General features: G+C 34.1%; 1 protein-coding gene across 1 annotated transcript; it reads left to right on the plus strand.

Annotated features, from left to right (window-relative positions):
• The first annotated feature begins 12,124 nt into the window (after positions 1 to 12,124).
• LOC143592100 (uncharacterized) lies at positions 12,125 to 18,575 on the plus strand. Its single transcript, XM_077072102.1, has 19 exons — positions 12,125 to 12,491; positions 12,939 to 13,065; positions 13,223 to 13,356; positions 13,462 to 13,507; positions 13,578 to 14,294; positions 14,354 to 14,488; positions 14,561 to 14,776; positions 15,333 to 15,422; positions 15,507 to 15,757; positions 15,837 to 15,925; positions 16,055 to 16,095; positions 16,491 to 16,521; positions 16,596 to 16,718; positions 16,790 to 17,007; positions 17,450 to 17,545; positions 17,623 to 17,735; positions 17,826 to 17,961; positions 18,053 to 18,157; positions 18,225 to 18,575. Exons 1-19 carry the CDS (start codon positions 12,217 to 12,219, stop codon positions 18,423 to 18,425), a joined length of 3,144 nt encoding a protein of 1,047 aa, XP_076928217.1. The 5' UTR covers positions 12,125 to 12,216; the 3' UTR covers positions 18,426 to 18,575.
• Positions 18,576 to 23,723: the final 5,148 nt, after the last annotated feature.

A 23,723-nucleotide genomic window follows, 5' to 3' on the forward strand; every position in this document is an offset into this window, starting at 1 on the left:
TGACCCACCATGACTTGATATTCCGACACTAAAAACCTTTTTAAAAAACTACCATGTTGGGGTCTAAACATGTGCACGTACCACCGCGTCTTTTTCATGTTTTCGACTCAAATAACGATTGCAACAAATATAATAAATTGGAATACAACGTCATGTCGAAACACTAGTCCACGTACCACCGTGGTTCTATTGTTTCAACACCGAAAATTTGGATGGCAAGCGGAACGCTCGCATTCGACTACTTAAAGTGGTCATCTCATGTGAGACAATCTTTAAGGAGATTTGAAACAACGTGATCCAAGTTAAGCTCGTGATCCATAACACACAATAAAAACTAATGTTTTTGCGTTTTAAGGTAAGAATAACTTGGAGTACTATGAAAGTGTGTGTATGAGTATATTTATGATTTGATAAAACAAACAAGTATATAAATAAACAAGTGTATTGAACAATCAAGTAGGGTAAACACGTATAGGCAACACGTATAAGGACCCTAAAGTAAAGACTATACTAGGTCGTTACATCTAACCACCTATCTTATAGTCTTGTGGCTCTGATACCAATCTGTCACACCCCGACCAAAGGAGGCGGAACATGCCGGGGTGCAACGTGATTGGACAAATACACAAGACACTATTTAAAGTGACAATATTTATTCAACTCAATTTTTTCAAAGAATCAATAAATAACACACCTCGTTCACACAAACAAGTTGAATACACGTAACATTTATATTGTTCGTTTTACTAATATCCTAATGGTCTTGGTAACGTTTTCGTCAAATCCTCGAGTCAACAAAAGTCAAACCTGTAACATTTAATAAAATAAAGTTTGTCAACACAAAGGTTGGTGAGCAATTCATAAGTTTGAGCATATAAATATATAGTAGTAAAAAAGCCACAAAACTTGTATAAAAAACAATAAATAAAGGTTATAAACATGGATAAAATAGATATCGCTAATAGTTTTACGTTAGCGATACCTAGCTACAAGGGGTTGCCAAGTAGTCTAGGATTTTATTGACAATTGCTAAACACATTAGCACCACCTAGCTACAAGGGGTTGTCAAGTAGTCTAGGATTTAATAGTTATCGGTAATTGCATTACGTTAACGACACATTGCCATGAAAGGTTGCCAAATGGTCTAGGATTTATAATTCCACCATCCAAAAGCGATAAACACATAAGCATGTAAGCATATAACACCAAATCGAGCAATTATTTAAGTAAAGTATGCAATCACATTTGTGGGTTTAAGATTCAAGTAATTAAAACATTTAGTTTGATAGGTATGAAATGTCATCCCAAAACGGAAGATGGAAAAAGGGGTATGAAAGTACTCACCTCGATTGATGAACCGAGAAATAAATAGATAAATAAATGAAGCTCGAACGGTAAACGAACAGATCCGACTTGAAACGATAAACACCTTAGCTAAAATAAATAATGTAATATATATTAATGAACTTTAAACCATAATGAAACTATATTGGAAACAATGAACGATGAGGTTCGGTTGTAAATCGGATTACCGGTTAATGATTAGGGACTCGTATCAAATTGATAATTTAAAATAAAATAATATTATTTTATTGGGCTTTTAAATAACTAAACCAATATTAAATATAAACAAGACGGGTTTAATTTAAGAGCTAGGTTTTATAAAAATTAATAGATAATAAAGCTTATAATAATATTATTAATAATAGGGATAGTAATGATAATAATAACTTTAGAGCATGTTATATATATATATATATATATATATATATATATATATATATATATATATATATATATATATATATATATATATACGTGTATATATATATATATACGTGTATATATATATATATACGTGTATATATATATATATACGTGTATATATATATATATACGTGTATATATATATATATATACGTATATATATATATATAAGATAATGGTGAATATAATATATAATATACTACTCATCGAGAATTTGATGTTAAAACTAATAATAGTAGTAGTAATAATAAATATAATAATTATTATTTTATTGTTGAAAACGTTATTAACAGATTTATAAGTTTTAATAATAATTATTATTATTATAATTATATGTGTCATATTAATAATAACCAATACTTATAACATTTTAATAATAGTAGTATTAGTGATAAAAAGATATAACTCGAATGACGATGACGTTAATGGTAACTAGGCCCGACATGGATTTCGGTTCGATAAAACAAATAGATAATATTTGTATAATAGAATATATAGTATTACTTAATAATCCTGCTAATAATGATAATAATAATCATAGTAATACTAATCTATAAATTATGAATATAATAATAATAATAATAATAATAATAATAAAATTTGTTAAACAATAATAATAACAATAATAATGATAATAATAATAATATTATATATTATCTTGTTAATAATAATAATAATAATAATAATAATAATAATAAAAATAATAATTAATATTATCTTGTTAATAATAATAATGATAATAAGCCTTATTATAAGTTATGAGATTAATAAAATAAATAATATAATTCCCAACACTCTCCAAAGTCGGTTTAGGGGGAAACGAACTCGCGACTTGATTACCGGTTATGAGCTAGACACCAAGCAAAACAAAACTCTAAATCTCCTTACCATATGAAGTTTGGCCGAGAGCAATTGTTGGAGCCGAGTGGGGTCGCCGGACCGATTTCCGGCCATCGGAGGCTTGCCGGAAAAACGAGGCGGGTAGAGAGAGAGAGAGAGAGTGAGAGAGGGATAGGCAGGGAGAGAGACGGTGAGTGAGAGAGAGGCAGAGAGAGAGATACGGTGAGAGAGAGGAAGACAGTCGCCGGAATTTGTCCGCCGGAAAACCGAAAGAGGGGAGAGAACGGGGGGGGGGGGGGGTTCGGTTGTGTTACCGGGTTAGGGGGAAGAGGGTAAGTGGCCGGAGGTGGTGGTGCGGTGGGAGGTGGAGGTGACGTTGGAGGTGAGGTTGGTAGGTGCCGCTGGTCGTCGGAAAACGGAATCGGAGGCCCAGAGGAAGAAAGGGGGCGGTGGTTAGGTGTTATAATGTTAGGGTTAAGTTTGTTTGAGATGTTTATATATGTAGTGTATATTTTTAAAACATCCCCTTAAGTTTCAAACAACATTTAAAATGAACTTATAATAACTTTACGAAAGTTAGTTTGAACCCCTTAAGTTTATTTTTCTTAACGACGCTATAATATGATAACATCGATTTATTGGTGATCGAGGTATATAATTGTTTCGGTCAAAAATTAGCAAAGTAACTTTTGATCAAATTAGTACGTGAGGTAGAGTGCTTTAACGTAAACAAAGTGAACACAACGATTTCAATACGAGGGAAAAAGCCCTTGATTGTGATAATATCCGGCACAAAAAAACCCCCGGACGGTGAAAACTATCACCGTCAATTTTATTAATGATAAAAAAGGTGGTTACAAGTGGTGGAGTTGATAAGTGATAGTAAACTATGTGCTACAGTGTATGCTAGTAGCTAGGTGAGTGAAGGTGTGTGTTCTAATGATATTATCAGCTCATTTATATAAGAAAAAGAAACAAAAATTCCGAATAATCCAGAAACCCTAGACTAATTCTTTTACAATCCGTCTTGATGAAGTTCAAATATTATTCCGTTGCGAGCCCACATTCATATTAGCATAATAAACACGTGATCTTATCTGCAAACAAATAAGAAATAATAAAGGACAATTGAATTAGTCAAAGTACCTTCCTCAGAATGTTCGTATCAGCAGGATAGTTCATAATCCTTGAATCAAGCTTAATTCCGAGGATAAAAATCTGCTCCCAACAATAATAATATTTTATAATAATTAAATAAGGAAACAAAAATGTTGAGTCGGGTTTGCATAATAAAAGTTTACAACATGAATACAAATCGAGATCCGAATTTTGACGAATGTCACAGTGTGTGTGTCTGTGTGCACGACAATATAATAATAAATAATCATTAAATAATTATCTAAGAAAGTTGTAAAAAAATAATTTTGAACACATAAGACAAACAGATAAGCACGTGTGGGGGGCTCTTAAGCATGTTACTAGGACACCACTAACGACCTATCTTAAACATTCGGCTCTGATACCAATCTGTCACACCCCCAACCTAAGGCGGAAATGTGGGGGCGTGAGCTGATTGCTCACAGCTCTCAAGGTATTATTATGCAATATTTAAAATGACAATATCTATTATTTAATTTCAATAAATCAAAGTACATGATTTCATAAATAGAACAGGTAATTAAGGAGAAAATAAAATTTAATGTTCTTGTTTCTTCTCTCTAGCATGCAAATTAATCCATTTAAAGTCATTTACCATGCTTTCATAAAACTTGAAGGTATGTTACCAAAATTTTACAAATTATGCAAACATAATGTATACATACATACATAGACGACATACATATATCCCTTAACAAATACTATGTTCTAAAATAAGTTACACTTTCCTCAATTTGTAGTGCGTAATAAAATAAAAGTTTAAATGTTTAATTTCAACACACAATAGAAAACACTAAGGTGACACCATCAAATTCAGTAACCGAAGTTGTATATGTCATGCTGCAACTTATTGCAGAGTATTCAAAATAACCTTTAATATGATGCTTATGATTACGATGATGTCGATAATTTCGATAACTCAATGTTTCGTAAACGTTGTTGATATTCAAGAAAGCCAAAACAATTCTTAAATAGGGTTCAACTGAAACATATGGATGGGTAAAGGAGTAGACATTGAATTAAAATGCATTTATTAGCATTCAATTGAAACTGTCTGGGAAGTGAAAATGAACAGGAGCAATTAGTTTATGATCAATATTCAATAATATCAGGTAAAACTCTTAATAACATTTTAATGGCAATTGATGGAAACATAAACCTTATAAACCCTAAAGGATAGAAGAGTAATTTTACAAAACATGAGGCTTCATCAAGTTGTACCGAATGCTTTAAAAACGAGTCGAGGGATTTCCAAATTACTTTTCCTACCCAATTATTATTTATTTTTTTTTGAACGGCCAACTAAGTAACGCCGGGTACTCCGTACGTGGCCCCCAATGGCTAAAGGTAGCCCGAGCCGGCCACTAGTCCGGACAGACGGAGCCCCTAGCGGTCCACCTATTGAGGGATTCACCGGATAAAACCCGACCCCCCGCCCGCCAAACGGCATGACAGCGAGAAGCTGGTAAAACCGGGTGAGATTAGGACTCGAACTCTGGCAAGCCAGGGTCATCCCTCATATCTCCCATATAAATTGGTGGTAGTGAGGTTTGAACATCCTACCTCTCACTAGTAAAGTGAATGCTCTACCATTGAGCCACAACCAATTTATTCCTACCCAATTATTAATTGTCATTTTTGTCCTTGTAATGGAATTATGAAATTACTTCATTTCTCACTCTTCCTTTATATATAATATAGATATAGATAATTGTGCTGGTTGGTACGTGACATCAATCTATTGTGCATGTTTACTTGTGAAATGTAACATGGTGAGGTCCTTTTTGTCATTTAAATTTTATACATAGACCATCTTTTATATGTTCTGATCATAACTAAAATTAAAATGTTGCCTTTTAGATGTGTTTTAACTTTTAATGCATTCAACTAATGTGTCAACCTGGACATGCTGGAACATCCTGTGCTAAAGGATATAATGATATATACTACTTGGTAAGTATCTTTAACTTCTACGAACATGATAAAAAAAATTTTAACTTTATCTTTTATAGTTGAATTCGTTTGTAAAACCACTTTCACAACATAGGGGGTGTTAAACAGAATGTGTTCGCGTTGGTTGTTGGTTGTTGGTTGATACAAACAAGGAATGGTTAACGTAAAAATTATTTTATTTTTTAATTTATGCATATTTGTGTTATAAAGTTATAAGCTTACAACCAAAATTACAAATATATGTAAAATACTTACGTTTAAGCAATTAATACAACTTAATGTCAAGTTCTTCAAAACAACAGTGTGAGGTTTATACTATTTAATAATATCACTCTCATTATTTGCTCATATAACATCTTTAATAAAATGGCAGTTACAGAAATCAAAACAACATTTGTGGTGTTTGCAAGAATATTTAACATTATTCTGATGCTGCATAATATGTAAGAGATTACATGTCACTATTTTGATCTTTTATTTATGTATGAACATAACCTGAAATAAACCCTATGTCGTATTGACATCATCGTATGTTACCCTCAACTTCCCAAGCAACAAAAACATACACAAGATTTAGTTACCTGAGTAGCCCTTATGTTGTCTACAATGCTTAATTACTCTATTAGAGGAAATTTAGTCATTTAGAAGTACCCTAAGAGTCTAGGAAGTTTTTAAAGTCTACAAAGGACATTTTGCTTTACATATTGTGAGAGTTGAACATGGAAATCTTATTCAAAAAGTTGAGTTGGTGTTCAATTTTGACTTTTTGTTCAAAAATAAGGATGTGAATCATATATTTGTCAACCTAGGTTAATAAAACCTATATTTATTTGGAATAATTCAATGTAGCTATGTGAATATGTGATAAAATTTGACTTACTAAGTGGATAGTTAATTGTGTTGGTGTTGAGATTTTTAAATCTTCTAAATCATATTTTCATGCATGAATAAAAAACATCTTTTAAGGTTTACAAAGTCCAAGTTAAGAAACTATTCTAGATCTCTCATAGGTGATGTGTGGGTGAAAATATGTGTGTTAAGTATTTAAATTCGTGTGTTTTAATTAGTTATATATTGTGAACACGATTACTTTGAGTGTGTTTATGGTTACAGGTGTGCGGAGCTTAACGGAGCTTAATCAGAACTCATTTGGAGTGTTAAGGATGGAAGAATCAAGATTATACGAAGAGAGGCGATCGGGAGCTTAATCGGATGTTCGAGAATCAAGAAGAACGAGAAAACAGAGTTTTGGAGAAGTACCCCCGTAATCTACGCTCTCCAGACCGTAGCTTACGGCCTGGTAGCAACCGTAAAGCAGACTCTCCCAACCATAGCTACGGTGGCCAGACCGTAGCTTACGGTCTGGTCTGACGGAAAAGGGGATTTTAGTGATTTTCTTCTATATATAAAGCCATAAAACCCTAAGATCGAAGGCATTCAATATTATTCAGTTTTGGGACTTCTTGGAGGCGATCTTACACCACCAACACTCATCTTAATCACAAGATTGATCCATGAACACTTTCTCTAACACAATCATCAAGAGTATGAAGATCGAGATGCCAGGCTAAAGGCTTCATAACCAAACTCCAGGGTTCGGGTTGTGCAGCAAGTTAAGGAATTGATATACTTCTTTGGACGGTTTCTAATAAAACATGTAAATCAAAAGACTTAAAGATTGACTGTGTTGATCGTCAGAACTGAATCCGAACAATTGACACGGCTAAATGAAAATCTATTTGATAATCGGTTTTACTTGTTGAAACACAGAATCAATAATATGGTTAACAATAAACGGGTCAATGACGAAATAACTTAATCCTAATTGTTGATAACCACAAATCAATTAACTGACAAAATATTAAGTAATCAATTAAAAAAATCGTTTAAGCACAAAAGCAAACACAAAGAATTGATCAACCGAATGATTAAGCAATTACAAATCCAAAGTTAAAGTATAGAATAACAAAACCTAACATGCAATTCAACCCTACACCCGGAGATGGTTATGAAGCCTTTAGCCTAACATCGTGATTTTCATACTCTTGATGATTGTATTAGAGAAAGTGTTTATGGATCAATCTTGTGATTAAGATGAGTGTTGGTGGTGCAAGATCGCCTCCAAGAAGTCCCAAAACTGAATAATATTGAATGTCTTCGATCTTAGGGTTTAATGGCTTTATATATGAAAGAAAATCACCAAAATCCCCTTTTCCGTCAGACCAGACCGTAAGCTACGGTCTGGTCACCGTAGCTTACGGTCATGTACCGTAGCTTACGGTATGGGAACCTTAGCTTACGGTTAAACTGTAAGCTACGGTTGGGAGAGTCTGCTTTATGGTTGCTACCAGACCGTAAGCTACGGTCTGGGGAGCGTAGCTTACGGCTGGTACTTCTCCAAAACTTCGTTTTCTCGTTCTTATTGTTTCTCGAACATCTGGTGAAGCTCCCGATCGCCTCTCTTCGTATAATCTTGATTCTTCCATCCTTAAACACTCCAAATGAGCTCCGATTAAGCTCCGTTAAGCTCCGCACACCTGTAACCATAAACGCACTCAAAGTAATCGTGTTCACAATATATAACTAATTAAAACACACGAATTTAAATACTTAGCGCACATATTTTTACCCATACATCAATAGGATGCACATATGTCACATGTCACTGACAATGGTAATTTCCTCTCTTTTTTCTTTAATTCTAACTCTGTATTTTGACTTTTGAAAGTGAAACTAAATTTTAAAACTAAAATCCTGATTTTGACTATAGAAAGTCAAACTAAAATACGAATGTATCTTGGTCTTCTGAACATAATATAATGTCATCGACATCATCGTCTTCAATTTAAGAATTGGAACTCCATTAACAAAATCATCCTAAATGCTTAACTTAACATGTGATGACTGCTATCAAACTTAAGAGTCAACCCCTCAGCGGTAATTTTGAAACTCTATGGTGTGTTGTATGTACCTTAATGATTGATTAATTTTTTTTCTAATATTGTGAGATTAATTTGTTTTATTTTTGTATCGTATCGTAAACTATATCTAACATAAAACTTTTGATGCGTACCATAACTAACCAAACTGTTACCAACTGAATCTTTGTTGCGTCTCACCGGGAAACACGAGCTCTTACGCTAGTTATTCGTAAACACGATGTATATTAAGTGCTTCTACAAGTTACAATAGTCTTCATATTTTGGTTTTATTAAGGCGTCCAACGGTGTTTCTTCTTTAATTTCCTATGTAGTTGGTTTGGTAGAGAATTTTCCTATGTAGTTGGTTTGGTAGAGAATTGGTAGTTCTAAAATTTGCTTTCCTTCTTTGCATTATTTTTATAATTTTCTTAAATGCTCTAAAATGTGAACATTTACGTTTACATTATAACTTATATTATATGTGTATTAAAATTTAATTAAAGTGATATTAGATTTTACTAATTCAAACTTTGTCTCAATGGCCAGCGTTAAGCCACTTTAAATAATTACCATAACAACCTTAAGATTTGATCTATCGGCCGCCAACGAGCTTTTTTACTAACCGGGTTAAATTTCTTTATTTTATTATTATTATTATGGGGATGATGATATGCACGATGACGTGGCAAAAATAGTAATGTGGACTGCTTATGTGGTAAAATTATTTTTAAATTAAAATCAAAACTAAAATTTTCTAATCAAAATAAACGAACTGAACTACTTTTGTTTAACAAAATTAAACGAACAGAACTACTTTTTAAACAAAAATTTATGAACCAAATCACTTTTTTAAACAAAAATAAATAAACCGAGCCACTTTTTTAACAAAAATAAAAGATTATGTTACTCAATCAAGATTCAATATGATTAAATCAAACGTTAGTTTAAGAATATCAACCTTGTAAAGGTTCATATCTCATATTGACTACAGTCACATTGTTCTCAAATACTAATAAAAAAAATAGAAGACTAAAATATATATAAAAAATTATAATGTATTGAAATAGAATTTAAAACTACACTAATTTTCATTTGTGTGTGTGTAATCTTTATATAGCCTCTGGTTAGTGTTTATAAATTTGTTGTTCAGAAAAAAAAAACATAAAGAAAAAGACCTTATGCAAATACTTTGTTATTTTAACAATATGGTGCAGTGATAGAGAGTATGAGTTTCTTAATGGAAATCCAAGTTCAAACCTCACTTACAACACTCTGGGTGACATGAGTGGCTGTATCTTTTTGATCTCAAGTTCGATCCTGAGGACGGCCGGGTTTACCACAAGTTGGCCTTGGGGTGGTGGATTTTCCCGGGAACCGGAGATAACTTGGAGGAGCTTAAAGACTTCGTACGGCTGGATTGGGCCAGCAGGCGGTGGCCTTTGTCATTGGGTCACCCCGTACGGAGTACCTAGGCATTCTATGTTTGTTGGTCATTCTCTCTCTCTATATATAAGACCACCCACTATGGGGCGTGGTCAAGTGAGGTGGCGGGCGCCCTTGGCGCGCATAACACCATTAAGGGGCGCCCTTGATGGTGGGGCGCGGACCTAAGGGTCGTCCAAACGATGGGCGCCTTTGTGTGTGAATGTGGGTCATCCTCTCGGCAGCTCTCTCCATCTCTCCATCTCTCTCTCTCTCTCTCTCTCTCTCACACACACACACACATATATATATATATAATAGGGGCATCCTTGGGGGCATTAAACCATAACTGTGCATTATTGATTGGGGTTTCGATGCCTCCGGTGCTTACATGGAGCTAACGTGACACTATAGAAGGGCTTCGATGCCCCCACCATAGAGGATGGTCTAACTTTCCCATTTTAAATGCACGTTTTTAGTAACCAACAAATATTAGAATAGAAAAGAGGAGAAGAAAACCCACGAGATACCCACCACTAGTCTAGCTATAAATAGAACAATACACCAAAACCACTAGCCTAAGACAAAGTTAAAAGATTAAATGATATGCAATTGTCCCGAGTTAACACATTTTCCTTTGACCGACTTCTAATCCTAAGGAAACAAAAAACTTTTACATCTTTTATAATTTTTGTCAAGTAGGCCAGCTTTCCTTTCCTTCAAACACGACTTATTGCGGTCCTTCCAAAATACCCACATTGCAATCAGGATAATAAGTTGAACCATCTTTGCTTTCTCCTTTGGCATCATCACGTATTTGTGTATCTTTGACTAATCCAACATCAAACACACACACACACAAAAGGATTTTACACCATAAAGAAATAATTCTCCATAAAGAGTGTGAAAGAATTGGCGAAAGGACATGATTGTTAATCCAAAATAATTCTCCATGTATTCACTTCACTAATACACCCAACGAATACATAGTTTTCTAGAATACATAATAATAATAATAATAATAATAATAATAATAATAATAATAATAAATAATAATTTTTTAGTTTTTTTGTAATTTGTCTATTTTTTTTAAAAAAGAACATTATATAGAAACATAGATATTACATCAACATAGCAGGTAGGCGGACAACAAGCTGTGCCGTCACCCCTTTCTGAATTGCAAACCCTAACATGCTAAAGACATACCCCTGCCCCTTTGGAGTCGACACATTACTATGCACAACCCGTTGGACCCTGGTTAGGAAACAGATAGCTTCCGGTGCCAAGGAGCCAAAGGTATCAAAAGCCAGAGGGACAAAAACATGTTGGTTCTCTTCGCAGGCTTTAGCATGTTTCTCCACCTTCTTCGTTTCAGCCCTTTTCATTGCTTGCCCAGCTGCAAACCCATTATCCCTCAAACCAGCTAAGGGAGATACCCCCGTGAGATCAACACAAGCGTGTTTTCCCCCGACCCAACCAAAGACGAGCAAATCTGCCGGTCGTAGAGTGGATCTCCCTTCCGTGGGGTCTGTAAGGAAGTTTACAGGGGCTTCCTTTTTAGCTGATATCCCGGCTCGCCTTAAGATGTCCCAAAGAACGTCCCGCACCCAATCAACAAATCTAAAATCTTCACTTGTGATCTAGTAGTAGGAGAATTGGGGTTTTTAGTGAAACTCAAGTTCAATCTCTACTTATATCACTTTTGGTGGGTTATAGCAATAAAGGATTTGAATTAGGCCTTGTGAGTTTGTCAATTCGAATCCCGAGGCACCTGGATTTTCGTCCCACCGTGTGTTACGTTAGAGAGTTATGTTCTTGTGATGACACCACGTATGTCAAGTGATAGACGGTGATATGGTTTTCGTGAAAACGGCCAAGCCAAACTATAAAGTCAGTGTGAGTTCGGTTAAAATAACGTAGTACACCATAGTAGGGCATCGGGTTCTCTACATTTATAGACTACGATGGTTAAAAAAAAAGTCAGTGTCAAGAAAATAAATAAATAAATAAAGAGATTTAATCTAACGACCTTTGTTTGTAAACCAACTATATATATCATCAAATCACTATTTCCCCTCGCGCCAAAACCAAAACCAAAACCCTCACAACCTATACGTCCAAATACAGAGAATGATAGCGAGAGAAGACAACAACAATGGCGCAATCACTGGAGCTTCTCCTCCTTCAATTCCTCATGCCGGACAACGAGGCGAGACGGAACGCGGAGGATCAGATTAAACGTCTCGCTAGGGATCCAGAGGTGGTTCCGCAGCTTATCGATCATATACGCAACGCGAAAACCCCCAATGTCCGCCAGCTCTGCGCCGTTCTCCTCCGGAAGAAGATCACCGGTCACTGGAGGAAGCTTCCGGATGATGTGCGCCAGTTTGTTAAACGATCTCTCCTCGAAAGCATCATAGCTGAGTACAGGTTGAAAGTTTTACATAATTATTTGATTAGTTCTAGAAATGTGATTTGATTAAAGCGTGTACGAATAATTGAAATCGGTAGCTAGGTTTAGAATTGCGGTTCCTTCAATGCGCTGATGAGATCGCATCAGGTGGAGCTATGAGCTGCCATTTCCTGATGCGCGCAATTATGAGTTATAGTTACTTGTACCTTATGCATACACTACTCGTACAAACACCTCCCAGGCGTGATGCACATCTAGGTTAAAAAACACTTGTTTGTTCATGTCTTTATGGCTTATGCACGTATCATGTTTCAAAATGGTTATCTTCTTACCTTAGCAGATTTATTTTGTGTCATTAATCAAAGGCTTTATCGTATATGCAATGAATATGATTCTATACGTTGATGTTTCTTCTTAATCCACAACACAAAATTGATTGTGTTATGGCTATCTTGCATTGTCAGTCCATCTGTGAGGCGAGCTAGTGCAAATGTGGTGACTGTTATTGCCAAATTTCCAGGTGGCGAGTGGTCAGACCTACTGCCCTTTATAGTTCATTGCAGTCAAAATGCACAAGAAGATCTGAGAGAGGTGCTTCATTTGTTCTGTTCTGCATTATGATTTTAAAATGATCGTATGCTGTTTGTTTCTAAATCATGTCTCGCCACGTTCTATCCAACTGAACACATATTTTTATGACTATTATAACCTACAAACAAAAACTGTTATATCCTTCTTTATGATGCAGGTGGGATTACTATTGTTTACCTCTTTAACCGAGACAAATGGGGATTCATTTCAACCATATTTTGCAGACTTGAAATTCCTTTTAATCAAGTGCCTACAAGACGAGATCAGTGATGTTAGAGTTGCTTCTCTCAAGTAATATTTTCTGTCAAAACTTGTATTTTTATTGGAAGTTTTAGAAACTAATTCCGTATGAATGTTGTCTTATAAGGTACCTTGTAACTTTTATTATTTGAATAGGGCAATTGGGGCTTTTCTCGATTCAACTCATGATGATTCTCAGTTGGTGAGTTTATCTGTTTTAGATATTATTTTGTTGAAGGCTTCTGGACTCATTCTTATGCATATGCATGCAGGTTAGATTTTGCGAGTATATTCCCAGCATATTGAATTATTCAAGAAAATGTTTATCATCTGGTGATGAAGATAATGCTTTAATTGCTTTTGAGATATTTGATGAACTGATTGAATCTCCAGTTCCTCTTCCTGGAGAATCAATCAGAGCCATAGTCAAATTCTCTCTTGAGGTTTGCTGCAGTTCACATATAAAAATTGCCACTCGTCATCAAGCTATTCAAATCATTTCATGGCTTGCTAAATATAGATCCAATTCACTCAAGAACCACAAGCTGATCATTCCAATACTCCAAATTATGTTTCTATTGCTTACAGACCCAACCGGGAGTGATTTAGATGATGACATATCATCAGACCGTGCTGCTGCAGAAGTCTTTGATACTTTGTCTGTAAAGTTGTCAAATCATGTGTTTCCAGTAGTTTTTGAATTTGCTTCTGAGAACAATCGGAGTGTTGATCCAAAGTTTCGAGAAGCTTCTATCACTGTTTTGGGTTTGGTCTCAGAAGGTTGCTTGGAGTCAATGAAAGATAATCTTGAACCTGTTTTACATATTGTCTTAGAGGGTTTAAGAGATCCTGAACAGGTTGTAAGAGGCTCTGCATCATATGTATTAGGTCAATTTGCTGAATTTCTGCAGCCTGAAATCATCTCTCATTATGAAAAGATTCTTCCTCGTGTATTAAGATCCTTACACGATGCGTCTGATGATGTGAAGGTACATTAATATCATAAAATGTTCAGTTCTTTATGGATGTAACTTAATCTTCTTTGCAGGAGAAATCATACTATGCATTAGCAGCATTTTGTGAGAACATGCATGAGGAAATTGTCCCATTTTTTGATCCTCTGTTGGGGAAACTACTTGCTTCTCTTCAGAATAGTCCAAGAATAGTACAAGAAACATGTCTGGTAGCGATGCATTCTTAATAATTTACTTGCTGAATGATCAGCATCTTTTTCAACATTTTCTTAATTTTGCAGTCTGCAATTGGTTCAGTTGTGTCTGCTGCGGATAAAGCTTTTATCCCATACGCAGAAAGGGTTCTTGACTTGATGAAACATTTTATGGTTCTTACAAATGTAGAAGACCTCTGTTTACGAGCAAGAGCTACTGAGTTGGTCGGGATAGTTTCAGTAATTGTTGGAAGGCAAAAAATGGAACCAAATTTACCACCTTTTATTGCAGCTGCAATTTCTGTAATGATTATTTCATTCCATCTATCCTAAGTCACACTACATATCTGAAGTAGGCCTGTAAACAAACCACAAGTTCAGTTAAATATTTGTGGGAAGTTTGCTTATGTTCGCTTACTAATTAAACGAACGAACATGAACACATGTCTTGTCCGTTCATTTATGTTCGTGAATTTTTGTTCATGTTTGTTTGTTTATATATTCCTTAAAAACGTTTAGGCCCATTACTATCTAGTTTAGTTATATAAAATTAAAATAACAACAATCACAATTTAGTTTAGTTTTATTATTTTCTTAGGTCCAACATATGGATGTCCGTGTTTACTTTTAACTAGCGTTCACTCAGTTCTATTCGTTCATCTATGTTTGGTTACGTTCTTTTATTTTTGTCCGTTGTTTATACTTTTAACGCACTAACATAAACTGACACAAACACCTCATTTTCTTAGCGAATGAACAAGAACAAGAAATTTAGTTATAAATATGCCTCATTTGTGTTCATTTGGTTCGTTTACAGCCCTAAATTATGAAGTGCTCTGACATCTAACGTATGATTTAGGGTTATGGACTGGAGTGCAGTGAACTTCGCAAGCACACTCATGGACTTTTTAGCAATGTGACAGAAACTTTGGAAGATGGAATGGTTCCGGTATACACTAACTTTTGATTATTTTCTAAGAAGTATGGTTTTATATTTTCTTTTTGTTTTTTGGAATTATATTATTGTAAACAGTATCTTCCACATATTGTACCTTTGGCATTCTCTTCTTGCAATCTTGATGATGGGCCTGTTGTGAGTATTAATGATTCTGATCGTGATGAAGATGAAGATGTTGGATTGGGAGCGGTTTCATCTGATGATGAAGCTGATGATGAACCGAGAATAGGAAATATCAGTATAAGAACAGATGTTTTAGATGAAAAGGCTGCTGCAACTCAAGCCCTTGGTCTATTCGCCCTTCATACAAAGAGTGCCTTTGCCCCGTATCCTTTTAGTTTTTTGTATTTTACACTTTGAACATATACCAGAAGTTATAAATTGCAAGTCTTTAATTATATCAAGATATTTGGAAGAGTCATTAATGATTATGATTAAACATTCAATACATTTCCATGAAGATGTTCGACTTCAGGCGATTACTGGTTTAAAACGTAAGTGATAAATAATTCTCTTCATGTGTTACACTTCAATTAAACATATCAGAATAAATTAATATTTCATCTGGTGATGCTTGTTCTTCCCATCTCTAAAAGTTAGTTGGTTCTGACTTCTGATTGCAGATATTTTGACAGCGGCTCATGTCTACTTACACGGTGATAGCGTAAGGCATTTAATTACTCATATTACCTTTTAGGAATTTCAGCTATTCTCTTTTGCATCTGAATACATAAGAAATTTTATTGTATACATATGAGTATATGACATTAGAATAGGCACTCAACATTTAATACCATAAAATTACATCTACCATCTAATATTACTTTGACTGGTATTCAGTAGCGATGGTTAAATGGCTAGTTAGCTAATGTCGTGAAACTAACATTATTTGTCTAAATATGTCTAAATAACTAGTTATTTAAAACTGATTACAAAAGTATATTACTTCAGTCATAATCTTTTATTTCAACAAATTGGTTTAGGAGGTTTTGTTTAAGAAACAATCACTATGTTTCATAGTCTTCTGGTTAAAGTGTAAGTTTTCTTTCAAATTTGCAGGACGGAGAGTCACAGATGAAACAAATTCTTGGTAAGTCAGTAAATGTTAGCAGCAGATGATGAGTGTTGAATCGGTTCCTTAAATTTTACAATGTATTATTTCAGATTCTGTGATGACCATTTATATCAAGACAATGATTCAAGATGATGACAAGGAAGTGGTTGCTCAAACTTGCATTAGTGTAGCACAGATCATCAATGATTTTGGATTCGTTGTCATGGAATCTCGTATGATTTACTTTTAATTATGACCTCATATACTAACTTCTTAGAGGTTCACATCATCTTTTTTTTTTCAGACATAGGTAGTCTTGTAGAGTCAACTCTTGTATTACTACAGCAGATGTCAGCATGTCAGAAAGTAGAACCTGGCAGTGATATTAAGGTTTATGACCCTGGTCAAAATGAAGTACTCATGGATGCTGTTACAGACCTTCTTCCTGTACTTTCCAAGACCATGGGCTCCAACTTTGAACCTATCTTTGCAATTCTGTTTTATCCATTAATGGAGTTTGCGGTGAGCTTACTCAAGCTTACATCATTTGATTTTTTAGAGGTGGCAGGGGGTCGGTAACATGTCAAAATGGTTGGTACTTTGGTCACGTTAAAACTTGAAATGGGTTTGCTAGCCTGAAACTCGTTTTTCCCAAAAAAAAATCAATTTTTTTACTGTATAAATGTGATTACAATTAATGTGCAAAAAATTGTTTAGACTTTTGTGATAAAAAATAAAAATTATGTTGGATTTTAATGATATTTGCCCATTACGAAGTTAGATAGTTTCAATGATAATCTTATTTATCAAATAAACTAATTTAAGAGGTTTTATGAAGTAAAAATATACTTTGGGTGATGTTTGAGCTGTATGAGGTAAAACATAAATGGGTCGAAATGGCCACCTCTAGTATTTGGCATTCATCACTCTTTTCTCCAACTTATATGAAATCAATGACCTGCAGGACGGGTCAAGCTCATCTAAAGACTGGACTATGGTGGTTGCATGTCTTGCTGAAGTCACTCAGAATATGGGGCCTATGATTGCTGACTATGTAAATGTAATCTTTTTGTGAATTTTCTGTTTAAATTCCGGTTGTTTTCATGGCGTTTAATTCTATTTGAATTCTTGTTTCAGCCTTTGATGCCGTTTGTACTAAAAGAGTTAGCTTCCTCATCAGCAACCAATAGGAGAAATGCTGCATTCTGTCTCGGAGAGTTGTGCAAGAATGGTGGCGACTGCAGCCTCAAGTACACTTCTTTCACTTAGACTAGTTGACCAGTCATATATATAATATATTTTTCATGTTTGGTTCTTTCTGTCTGTCTTTTATCTATCAGATACTTTGATGATGCATTGCATTGCCTTTACCCGTTGTTTGAAGAATCTGAACCAGACGGTGCGGTTAAGGACAACGCTGCAGGAGCAGTTGCGAAGATGATTATGGCACACCAGGACTCAGTTCCACTGAATCAGGTTAGTATATAGACATGAAGCCATGTTGGCGCGTTTACTTATAAATGGGTCGGTTCAACTTATGAATATTTATCTCTAATGGGTCAAACAGGTTCTCCCTATGCTTCTCCAAGTTCTTCCTTTAAAAGAAGATTATGAAGAATCTGTTCCTGTTTACACTTGCATTTGCGACCTTATTTTATCATCCAACTCGCAGGTACTTGCTTAACATATACTGTTCTGCCCTCAAGAACTCAGAACTTATATTATCAACCGTTGAACAGATCCTTGAGTTAGTATCGGATTTGGTTTTGGTATTTGTACAAGTAGCTATCTCACCACTTGAAACACGAGAAGTTAAAGTTCAAATAGGAAGTGCGGTTTCTCACTTGATATCACTTTACGGTCATCAAATGAAGCCCATATTGAGAAGTCTTCCTCCAGCATATGCACGTGCACTAGCTGCTATTGTACCACAAAGTTGATGGCTATCGAGAAGTGCCACATGTCCATCTTCTATTGGTTAAAGTTTTCTCCCAGCTGGTTGACTATCAGTTATTGACTCAGGTACGTAATTTACCAACTAGTTTCCACATCGGATAACAACCAATTTCAACCCATTCAATAATATTATGGTCAAAGATGCCACACCCGATAATAACTCAAAATGGATCGAGTTGGGTTGACCCAGGAACGATTGCCAAGCTTCTTAAAGAGCTAATATTTTAGACGTTATAACTAAAATTAGATCATAATAATCTAAATGTATGAATAAAGCAGTTTTATGTAACTATTAATTTAAAATACAGCTCATACCCGACCCGTTTCTTTTAATGAATTTTCTGATTTGATGCATTTGCTATAAAATATTATTAAGTGGGCCGAAATATTGTCATTCCTATGTCAACAGAAAATGAGAAAAGTGATTTAAAACAGAAGGAAATTATCAATGATGTTGGCTATGACCATTTTTATTGTTTTAAAAACTTGATGCTCTGTGCAGGGTTGATCTAGCGGTCTCCAATTTTTCTTAATATATTCCATCTCTACCAACATGATGCATATTATTAAAATATTCCAACAATATTCATAAGTTTTCCTATTATCATACTGCATGCTTTTTACTCTGTAGATAACCAAGACAATCATCTGCTTCATCTAGGATGAATGTTGTTCAACAGTATTCTTGTTTTTCACCATATAATGAAATGTGACTTTAGACTATTCAGGGTCGTCTTTGAGATTTCGAGTGCCCAAGACAAACATAAAAGATGGACCTTAATCCCTTATATATATTTTTTTTCAAAAGTTAAACGGTAATTGTAATAACAATAAGCAAAACTAAACAAAATACACATGGATATGGATGACAAACAAAACAATTATTAAATGAGTTGATTGTTAAATTACTTTCTAAGATATGGACATTACCAGGCCCTATATAAATTCGTTTTATTTTGTTAAAAAAGAAATGCCAACAATCATACGAAAAAAGTGGCAGAAAAGTACAAAAGTAAATATAATAAAATATCAATTTTTTATCATCTTCTCCTCCATTAAAAATACTCCAAGCTGCAACATACATGTGACATTCGTTAATTCCGGGTCCTATTTGTATTCGTTTATCATGTAAACCGACTCGTTTTGTAAACCGAAACCTTCGATATAATCAAAATGATGGATTTTATGTTACAAATTTGTTTTATACTTGTCGAGTCTCAAAAACACCCTTTTCGGTCCTTAAAATACCTTAAAACGCTTTAAAACAACTCCAGGGACCAAACATGCCATATTATCAAAGTTTGAAAAATCTGCCGCCCGATGGGTGAGGCCAAGCCCCGTCGCGTAGCGCGACGGGCATCAGATACAACTGCATATTTGTTTGTTGTTTGTGCTTTACACTCTATTATCCAAATCCGATTTTTACTCATTAAACCTCATGCATAACCCTTTCAATCTTATCTTATATATACAAGACCCTCTTCTCCATTAATCTCTCTGCTCATACTTCATTTTATCTCTCAAATTCAAAGCTTTTAAAGGTTTTGTTCTTGGAAGTTTGGCTTTCAAAAGTCAAACTGACCTTAGTCTTTCATTTTAATCAACTTGTTAGCTCTTATTAATACTTGAAGATAGTTATATAACACACACACACACACACACACACATATATATATATAGAAAAGAGTTCAAATAAAAAGAAGTTGTTTCCTAGGAATGGTAAGAACCAATATAAATTTGACATTTGGCATTAAAACCTATGGTGAAAGAATAATTCTAGGAAACTATGTCGGTTATAATTGTGAAAGAGTAATTCTAGGAAACTATGATGGTTTTTGTTAATTTTAAATCTCAATCATTGATTGATATGATCCAATGGCTATGATTTATTCTTAGTCTTTCTAGGAAACTACTTATTTTTAGGATAACCTTCCCCTATATATATATATATATATATAAGATACACCCATTGTTACCTTTGGTGGTCATTTCTCCGGTCTCGGTTGGTGAAATGTCGGGCCTCGTAAGGCAATGCTACATGGAGGACTCACGTGGTCCTTGATATATATATATATATATATATATATATATATATATATATATATATAACTTGTTTATGCTTATTAACCATGCTTAACTTCTGCTCATTTTAGTTTGTATATATATATATATATATATATATATATATATATATAACTTGTTTATGCTTATTAACCATGCTTAACTTCTGCTCATTTTAGTTTGTATATCATATTTATGAAGTTCTATGGTTATGAGTTTGTAGAGACTAGCCTCGGTTTAACCGTAAATAGCTCTAAACCATAAACCGAACTTTGTTTACTTATTTTGTTAAATAATTGTATAAACATGCTTTATGTTAGATTTAAGTTTCTAAAATCATTTTTATGAGTTCCATGGTTATGGATTTGTGAAATCTAACCTCGGGGTTGACCCGAAACAAGATCCGAACTGAAAACCGAACTTTCGTTTAAAGACTTTATTATTGACTTTTTGGTTGTAAAACTTAAGTAACATCATTTATAAATTATTATACCAGTTCCTTGATGTTTGGGCATGTAGTAACCATTCTTGATCTTATTCCGAGATGGAAACCGAACCAAAACGAACTAAACCGATTTCACTCGCTTAAGACACACAAGTGTGTTTCTAGCTATCAAGACTTGTATATTTATTTAAAAACACTTTATAAACTGATTTTAATTATTTTTTTAAAGTACTTGGAATGTTGAATCCAACTTGATCTTATAACAAAGTTTGGACCAACAAAACTGAATACTCGCTTAACGAACGTTGTTCCTAAAACAATAGAACTACATACTTGGTTAAGTCTTATTAAATTTGAGTTATCTCATAACATTCATTATTTTGGAAATTTGACTTTGGGTTTGACCAATTATTACGACCTGAACCAACAACTCGAACACTAGTTAAAAACCCGTTTTAGTATCTATATATATCAAAGGGACTTGCATTCTTGCATTTTTACCCACTTATTACTTAACATAGGTTGAGTAAATAATAAGGGCTAGATACTTTAACCCGGTTTCAAGCAAACTTATATTCTTAAGGGACTATTATTATAATTTCTTAAATATTCACATTTTAAACCTTTAACTTTAAATTGTTTGCACTTCTTATCATTTATTTTATTTAAAGACTTCCTAGACAACCTTTCTAATACAAGACTTCCTTTCATCTAGGCTTTGCTCGTTAACCCGCATCCTTCCGGTTACTCGTCATTTTACCGATCAAGTTTATTACTTGAACGCGAGTACTTTCATCCCCCGTTTTTCATCTTTCGTTTTGGGGGTGATATTGCAAACCTATTCAAACTAAATGTTTTATACTTGAGTCTTAAACCACAAACTTTATTGTATATTTTACTTAAATAAATGCTCGATTTGGGTTCTATGCTTACATGCTTATATGCTAATGTGTTTACCGCTTTTGGTTGGTTGATTCATAAATCCGAGTATATTTGGCATCCCTTATAGAAAGGTGTCGTTAATGTATTCTTATTAACGATTTCATATAAATCCTAGCCTATTTGGCATCCCCTTATAGCAAGGTGTCGTCTATGTATTCTTATTAATGATTTCATTATCTAAATTGTTGCTATTATTTATTGTTTTGTATACAAGTTGTGGAATTTCCTATTATATGCATTTTGTTCAAAACTATGAAATTGCTCACCAACCTTTGTGTTGACAATTCTATTTATGCAATGTTACAGGTTTGAATTTAGGTTGACTCGAGAGCTTGAAGAAAACGTTATCAAGACTATTAGGATATTAGCAAAATGAACAATATATTATTTGCTATGATTTGAATTCGGTTATTGTATGAACAAGTTATGTGACTTTTATGATTTTATGAATTTAAATGAGGTGATTAAATATTTTCACTTTAATAGTGTCTTGTGTTTTGGGCAATCCGTTGCACCCCAGCATGTTCCGCTAGCTTGGTCGGGGTGTGACAATATACCCACCGGAAAAACTTCCGGCAAGATTTCATTTTCTTTGTTGTATCATTTTTCCTTCTTTTTCTCATTATTTCAAAAGCCACTCATCTAATTTCACTTGTAATGTTTAAAAAGGCTTATACATGCATATATATATATATATATATATATATATATATATATATATATATATATATATATATATATATATATATATTTATATTTATGCCCTTTACCGAAACCGTGCCCTAAACGGTCGTCGAGCCCAGGATTGGGTCTAGGCCCGCCCTGAGAGTGTTACAGAGTCAAACATTATAATCATACAGAATGTTTTAGGGTTTAAGTTCCCATTATGGTGTACATGCACCCATTTGAAACTGAGACAATGTATAAAGTTTTTGTATTTTGTTCCATTATGGTGCATATAACAATCTAATATGTATTACTTTTTCGCTGGCTAAGCATTTTTTTCGCCCTTTGGGTCACATTTTCTACCTCCTCACCCTGTCTTTGAACCCCAAACCGTCAGTATCTCTTACTCCGGTCACGACCACTGATGCGTCATACATGTTGATGTTGGCCTTAAATCTATGATACAAATTTGGATGAAAGTTACGAGTCATTTATGTAATTAGTTAATAGTATGTTTAATGTCTTGTATATTATGTAAAATAGTCAAGAGGTCATAGTGAAACTGTATTTAGGTTTAAGAGATGCACCGATTAAGATTTATGATTATAGGGAATGTGGTTAACAGTTATCTCGTAACCGTATAAGTTATCTCCTAAATTAAAATAATTGTTGCCTATCCTGAACATTGCATCGTTTGATGTATATTATAGAACTGTCGATGTTAAGTGTTAACAAATCAAAGGTTTTTGATTCGATTAATACAATTTCTGTTTTTCTTTTTTTCCTCTATTTTTTGGGTTTCATCTATTGTTTTTCTGTTCTTGATTGATTGGTTGAATCGTGGTGTTTGCGTTTCTAAATTTTATAAAACCAAATTAGTATATTGTTAAGTAATAAGATATGAGTAGGCAATTAAGCGTACTTACATCAAATGAAACTGTATCCATGATCATCAGTGGTAATGAATGACTAGTGGTAACTGGTAAGTAGCTGTATACAATAACTAATCATCACTTGTAAGAGTTTTCCTACTAAAGAAATTACCTCACTTGCAACCGAATTATAACCAATAACTGTTGATGATAAGCTACATCATTTCGGTTTTCAAGTAAAACGTTTTGATGATTCACTACCTATAAAAGGGAAGCCTTTGGTATGTTAACGTGCA

The sequence above is a fragment of the Bidens hawaiensis genome, unplaced genomic scaffold, assembly GCF_021521415.1.
Source record: "Bidens hawaiensis isolate Kalapana, Puna unplaced genomic scaffold, B.hawaiensis_p1.1 tig00040526_1, whole genome shotgun sequence".
In the NCBI taxonomy this organism is placed as follows: Eukaryota; Viridiplantae; Streptophyta; class Magnoliopsida; order Asterales; family Asteraceae; genus Bidens; species Bidens hawaiensis.

Excerpts from the sequence above, each read along its gene's own strand:
- LOC143592100 (XM_077072102.1), top strand. The coding sequence starts at position 12,217 with ATGGCGCAATCACTGGAGCTTCTCCTCCTTCAATTCCTCATGCCGGAC. Across the intron at positions 12,492-12,938 it reads AGCATCATAGCTGAGTACAG|TCCATCTGTGAGGCGAGCTA; the intron begins GTTGAAAGTTTT and ends TTGCATTGTCAG. Across the intron at positions 17,546-17,622 it reads TGATTGCTGACTATGTAAAT|CCTTTGATGCCGTTTGTACT; the intron begins GTAATCTTTTTG and ends TTCTTGTTTCAG.